We start from the raw sequence: 6,619 nt of genomic DNA on the forward strand, positions 1-6,619 counted from the left end.
CATTTGCAAATTCTTGCTTTCTACCATCATAAGATGCCAAAGGAAATAATTCTTTTCTTTAAACAAATCCTTAAACAATTCTCAATCGGCTGTTTCCTTCGGTGACAACGAATTATACTCCTGTTTCCACCAGGATACAAGTTCATAACTCAAACCAGGTAATCGTCTCAACCCTTCTGTCAAAAGGAAGATTCCTTTGACTTGCATAATCCAAAACGTCTTTTCCAAAAGATTAAGCCATCGCTTTGCTCCCTTGGGTCCATCATTTTTCCATAAGGTGATTCAAATTCAACTCATAACCCATCTTAAAATGTCCCTTTTTAGATAATATACTGAATCACCAAAATAATAGTTTCCCTTAACAGCTAAATCAGGGAGACTAAGTTCCTCTAACTACGTGGTTTGCTACGAGGCGGTGTAGTTCTGACAGAATTCACTAGAACTTCTCAAGATGTCCAAGATTGAAACTAGGCTCTGATACCAACTTGACACACCCCGTCCCGAAGGAGGGCATGCTGGCCGACACGTGAGAGTGACGTAACCATTTGCACAGTTCGGAAGCTTTAAAATATACAACTTCTAAAATGAAACACCCGAAGGTGAGTCCTTATTTGGTCCATTCTGTCAGAACACCGTTGAACTTCCTCGTAGTCACCACACCTTTGCATTTCCTTAAACCTGGAGGGGCGCAAAACAAAATTGAGTGGGTCAGCAAAACGAACGTATTCAAAACCTTCTTTTCTCTTTTGCATATACTAACCCCTCGCTGTAAAACAAGTATAGTTTCCCAGAAAATAACATATATACGTATGTATAGATATGCCAGTCATGCTCAAATATATATCAATCATGCTTGAGAATATGCCACAACAGAATCTCATAATCAAATGTAAATGCTCAAGCGTAAATCACATCAATAACACATAATCTGGCAGCCGGGAGTCACCTAACGTGACCTGTACAGCTGCAGATAGAGCTCCAATCTCAACTCAATAACTGAATCTGCACACGAGTCGGAACCACCTAACGTGGTCTGTACGACAAGACTGGGTGTAATATATACGCTCTAGTGCTACGATCACGTGAAGACTGTGCGAATAATCGCGGGTCACCTACGAGTCGGAACCACCTAATGTGGTCTGTACGACAAGGCTTGCACCTAACTTGGATCCAAGGCGAGCGTGTGGTGCTGGTGAACATCACGTGAAGGACTGTGCCCTGGCCCTGGGCGGGAGCACTAACACCGGGGTGCAGATTATGAGCTCTCTAAGCATCTCAAACTACTAATGAAATACAACCATGAATACCACTTACCTGGTACTTACCTGTGCGTCCACAGCACCAAATACACATATATATAAATGTATGCCACTACCAATGCATGTGATGATAGTAGTTCAATCGTAGCTTACCTGGACCTCCTCAGCACCATGCAACAGTATGCATAATTATGGTAATGCACATATTAAAATATGATGCATATATGACAGGATAATTAATTCGTATTTCTTTTAAAATACGTCAAGCATACGTATATATATATACTGAAAAATAACTGCCCACTCACATATCACATCGACGTCTCGTAGGTCCCTGAGCCTCCCCTAGATTGGTTACATTCTTCTTTTGTATAATTTTCACCTATACAAACAGTAACCAAAATTGACATTAATTAACGCACATACACCAAACATTCGTCCATAACTTTCTCATACGTTGCTCAATTTGGGTGTATGAATATACCACGGTGATCTACACGACGTCACGAACGCGTGACAATTTTCAGAACTCAATTTGGAGCTCTCACGCGCCCCCACGCGCCCTGTTCACGCGCTGCCCACGCGCGCGTCTTCTTCCTCGCGTCGCCGGACTGGTTTCGCCGGAGATGGTGTTTTGCCGAAATTTCTGGGTAAATTTCAAAGTGTCATAACTTCTTCATTTCTTAACCATTTTCGACGTACTATATATCAAAATGAAGGTATTGACGAGACGAACACATCCATACCTGTCTCGACCCCTAACTCGCCGTGGTTTCGCCGGAAAAAGCCCCGACAGCTCCGGCCAAACTTTGAACTTATCGTTCTCCGTGTTCCTACGTCCATTTTTCACGTAATTTATACCAAAATGAAGCCCTAAACATAATCTACCACGTTGGACTAGTTTTAGGGCCTAAAAACAACGGAATCAAATTTTTCCAAAAATACGAAAATTCGGCCAAACTTACAGTTTGTGATCCCGGCGTCCAAATCCTTCAAACGAAGCACTCCGAGCTTCCTTAGGACCTCACCAAGCTTCCTACAAGCTTCAAAATCCCAGAAAACATCAAGCTTTACGTGTGCATGAACAGTGCACACGCACAGTGAAATTGAAATCCATGTTTTCCGAAGTGAAACTCACCTGAAATTGGTACCATCGTGTTCGTGTGGTCTTCAGGAGTACGATGGTGGTCTTAGATCCTTCGTTGGTATAGTTTTGGGGTGGTTTGTGGGTGGTCTGTGTGAGTTCGAAGGAGAGAGAGAGAACTCTCAGAGAATGAGAGATTTGTGAGGGAGGAGAGAGAGAGAGACAAGGTACGGGAATGAGGGAGAGATTTGAGGGAGGTGGGATCCTACCCAATCCCCAAATCATCAAGTTACAACATATTTTACGCCCCTTAGTCCCGTTTAAGAGCATTTTCATAACTTCACGTCCTCGGAATTAAAATTCCGGGACGGGTTGTGACAATCATTGTCCTCCAAGGAAATATAATCATAATAGGGAGAAAATAACTAATCAAACCTATCTAGGATTTATACAATCACACTTTAATATAATATCTATAACATTTGTAATATAAACTAAAATTTTAATTGATTTGTCATATCAACTTTCCAAAATCATTAATTTGGCATCTCACCCTAACAGGTAACAATAGTAAGTTTTCTAGTTAAAATAAGTGATGTGCCTAGCACATGATTTGTGTTCAAGATTAGTTTGGACTTTTGACCTCATTTTTATAAGTTCTTTACTTCTGTTTAGTACAAACATTTAAATAATTTTTAGTTAAAAAACTTTATGTGTTCATTTGAAAAACTTATGATGAATTACTAAAAAATACATTAATTCATTGCCTAATCATGTTCAAAATCAAGGCACTAAGTAAGGAAAAGTATTGTTTCTAATTCAAAACATTTTTAACTAACTTCCTTCAAATTCTACCATTTACCAAGAGAACTTAATGACGTTAGGGAATATGACAAATTAATCATGAACTTAACGGAATAACAAGTTGTTGAAATGCATATTTATCTTGAGCTTAAATCCAGACTTATTTTAAATCAAAACTTAAGATGATAAATTAATAATTTCGAAAAAACTAATATCGACAAATCGTTGAATTCGACGCGTATAAAGAAAATAAAGTTGGTTGGTGGTTATCCTGCGCGCCCAAATCCACATGATCCCGGTTACAGCTTCAACCCCGAATGCCTCTCCTTCCTGCCAGCGCTCACGATCTTCCATCAGCTGTAAAATGTTTCTCGAATCACCTTATCACATCACGCCACGTGTCCAATCTCACCGACGAGGTTCCACACAGAAGCGCAAACAGAAAGAGAAATAAACTGCGAGAAAAGAGAGAGTGCGAGAAAGAGAGAGAAAACCGTGAAGAATCTCTTCTGATATGGGTAGTTCAGCCGACGGAGAGGATTTCTCAGTGGTGGTTCTGGCGTCCGATCTGGGCGTAGACGCGCCGCCCTTTTTGGCGAACCAAGACAGAGAGATTGAAGAGCAAGAGAATTGGTACGACTGCCCTCAGAACCTTATCTCCGACGAGGACTTTTCCGATCTCGAGCTTTTGCAGTTCTTTCGTGTCCAGGGCCATGACAAGTCTGGAAATCGTATTTTCCGCATCGTCGGAAAATATTTTCCCGGTAAACAAACAGATCCTTACACTCCTTATTTGCTATTAATAGTATGTGAATTGTTATTGTTTGGTTAAATTAGTTGATTAAATTAGAACTGATTTCTTAGCTGAAATGCAAAATTTTAGCTCTCCGTATCTGATTAAACTGCTAATTGGCATATCCTAGTTTATTTGGCATCTGGGTTTCGTTTTCGAAAATTTTCTGGGTTTGTTTGGGTAAATTGTAAATTGTAATTGGTAATTTTGGTTTGTTCTTTCAAGTTAAACCTTTGGCCTCGTTTTGTGTTTAGGATTGGATCGGAATGGATAACCGGCCGTATTAAAGATACGTTGAAGGAATAAATGAAAAATAGTGCCCAGCTTGGAGGTTGGGGGTGGATTAATTCTTAAGGGAACTTATCCTTCCAATCCACCCAAAATGGTGGGATTAGAAGGGATAAGCTCCCTTTATGTGCAATCCCCTTCTAATCACCCTCCAAATAAAAAGTCATTCATCGCTTCCGTCCTTCAATATACCATAATATTGTGGGTTTCGATTCCAATCCAATCCTAGAGGCCAAATGAGACCTTTACTTTTATATATCTTGTTCGGTCTACCAGTTTAGTTTCATTGTTATACTTTTTTTCTCTTTGTATTTCTTCTGTTTGTTTGTAAGGGGCATCCTGTAAGAAATGGTTTAGTATTGAATTGTTTTGTGTATGCCGAGAGGAAGGTAACTGTGAACATTAAGCTTGGGTAAAGAACAATGCGGGTTAAAATGACTGTATGTTCTTGAAATATGTAAAATCTAAACACGAAATGGTTATCAAATGGGCCCTTCAGCTTACTAAAATTGTGCAGTGTCGAATGGTGAAATTCTTATGTTTTGAATAGCCTGTATAGCATAAACCACCATTCCCCATAATTCAAGCAGAACAAAGTGGGTTTGAGTTTTTACGTTAGTGGGAAATTGAAGAGAGATGACTAGATCGATTTCTAAAGGCTAGGTCTCCCATCTTGTACTCTACCTATAAGTGCTTACTTTTGGGATTTTTGCAAACAGTTAATTCAAGGTGTGGGGCTAAGCTAAGTGGCTGGTATTGGACACATACACTGTTGTTAGTTGAGTAACTAAAGCTTTAGATTCTGAGAGTATTTCAAGATCAGGTCTGGGAGGAGCAAATTGAGTTAAATTATCCTACATCCTGCATACATTTGCAATTGCATCCCTTTGTTGACGACGTTGTAGCACCTTGTGTTTTCTTCCAACGTGGCTTTTTTCGGATCAATTGCTTTTGAATTTTGTATTGGCAGGAAAATAATTAATTCACAATCTTTTGGTTTATTTGCCTTATTCTACTTTTGGTGCCGCACGTGACAATTGTTTAATTATCCGATTATCTTTCTGCAGCTCCAGTTGTTAGTGCAGACCGGCTGAAGAGGTATATATTCCACAAATTGTGCAGTGAGGTCCCAGAAGGGCCATACTCTATTGTTTACATGCATAGTACTGTGCAAAAGGAAGATAACTCCCCTGGCATAACTATCTTGCGGTGGCTTTATGAAGACCTTCCATCATACTTGAAGGACAGGCTTCAAGTTGTGTACTTTGTTCACCCTGGGCTCCGATCAAGACTTGTCTTTGCCACTCTTGGCCGATTTTTCTTAACTGGAGGGTGAGTATTTCATAAATTTTGGATATAATTTAACAATAATAATGTCTTATTAATATAAGAATAGATTACTAAATGAATGAAAATGAGAGTTAGTGGATTAGACTGATTGGTATTTTATTAAGATGACAGGTCTCCTGACTTTGCTAATTAGTAAATACTGTCTTGAAACCTGGTGACTATTTAGTTCAGTGAACTGAAAATTTAGACATTTCTGGCTTTGATATGTGTAAGATAGAATCATTTTGGCATCTGATGTTAAACTTCTTTGAGTGACTGCCGTTATTTTGGTTTTCTTAGAGGGAAAAGGCTTTGTTGTTGTTCGTGTCGGTTCACAAGACCTTGAGGCTTGAAGTAACACTCTAGTTTGTAGTCATGTAGATTAAGCCCAAGTATTCCTCAAAGGTTTTACTTCCTAAGTATATAATTTCTCAAGTGAATTTATGTCAATAAGTGAGTTTATCTTTGGAAATTGAGAGGCATGAAGCAACACTCTAGTTTGTAGTCATGTAGATTAAGCCCAAGTATTCCTCAAAGGTTTTACTTCCTAAATATATAATTTCTCAAGTGAATTTATGTCAATAAGTGAGTTTATCTTTGGAAATTGAGAGGCATGATGCTGAACTTGATACACTGTTCTTCTAAAAAAATTATTTATGTGCAGCCTATATTGGAAAATCAAGTATGTAAGCCGGCTGCAGTACCTATGGGATGATATAAAGAAAGGAGAGGTCGAGATTCCTGAATTTGTCAAAAATCATGACGATGTTCTTGAGCATAGACCACTAACAGATTATGGCATCGAACCGGACCCTCTTCACATGCTTGAGGCTCCATCAACAGCCTACTCATTTGGAAGGTATGAGGAGAGATGGACGTCAAGAGAGTATATGTCGTAATTTGGTACTTTGTAAACTGCCCTTCCCTAGTAATTTGGGTTCAGGCATCAATAAGCTTGGTTTGAGAAGTAGCTATCATATATATGCATATGCTTTGTACAGAAGAATACTCTGATGTTGTGTTGAGTTAACTGAGTTAACTTATATTTGCTTGTTGCTTCTA

At 39.1% G+C, this 6,619-nt stretch overlaps 1 protein-coding gene and 2 long non-coding RNA genes across 4 annotated transcripts; 1 reads left to right on the top strand and 2 right to left on the bottom strand.

Moving 5' to 3' along the window:
• Nucleotides 1–540: 540 nt before the first annotated feature.
• Nucleotides 541–1,902, bottom strand: LOC148692414 (uncharacterized). The gene is made up of 3 exons (XR_015953881.1): nucleotides 1,744–1,902; nucleotides 1,568–1,641; nucleotides 541–678 (listed from the first exon to the last, which is right to left on the bottom strand). It is a non-coding gene; the product is annotated as an uncharacterized LOC148692414 (long non-coding RNA).
• Nucleotides 1,903–1,960: 58 nt separating this feature from the next.
• On the bottom strand, nucleotides 1,961–2,613 carry LOC148692415 (uncharacterized). Of its 2 annotated transcripts, none has more exons than XR_015953846.1 (3): nucleotides 2,398–2,613; nucleotides 2,225–2,302; nucleotides 1,961–2,092 (listed from the first exon to the last, which is right to left on the bottom strand). It is a non-coding gene; the product is annotated as an uncharacterized LOC148692415 (long non-coding RNA). The 2 variants fall into 2 exon arrangements; XR_015953845.1 differs by having other exon boundaries at nucleotides 1,961–2,132.
• A 998-nt stretch (nucleotides 2,614–3,611) lies between these two features.
• On the top strand, nucleotides 3,612–6,619 carry LOC137745626 (uncharacterized). The gene is made up of 3 exons (XM_068485610.2): nucleotides 3,612–3,911; nucleotides 5,296–5,560; nucleotides 6,222–6,619. Exons 1-3 carry the CDS (start codon nucleotides 3,662–3,664, stop codon nucleotides 6,454–6,456), a joined length of 750 nt encoding a protein of 249 aa, XP_068341711.2. The 5' UTR covers nucleotides 3,612–3,661; the 3' UTR covers nucleotides 6,457–6,619.

The sequence above is a fragment of the Pyrus communis genome, chromosome 12 (assembly GCF_041283825.1).
Source record: "Pyrus communis isolate YQ-2024b chromosome 12, ASM4128382v1, whole genome shotgun sequence".
Classification (NCBI taxonomy): Eukaryota; Viridiplantae; Streptophyta; class Magnoliopsida; order Rosales; family Rosaceae; genus Pyrus; species Pyrus communis.

What these genes read in the sequence shown, in the direction of transcription:
- LOC137745626 (XM_068485610.2), top strand. Translation starts at nt 3,662, where the DNA reads ATGGGTAGTTCAGCCGACGGAGAGGATTTCTCAGTGGTGGTTCTGGCG. An exon ending in CGTCGGAAAATATTTTCCCG is followed by an intron (nt 3,912 to 5,295) that starts GTAAACAAACAG and finishes ATCTTTCTGCAG; the next exon opens with CTCCAGTTGTTAGTGCAGAC. An exon ending in CGATTTTTCTTAACTGGAGG is followed by an intron (nt 5,561 to 6,221) that starts GTGAGTATTTCA and finishes ATTTATGTGCAG; the next exon opens with CCTATATTGGAAAATCAAGT.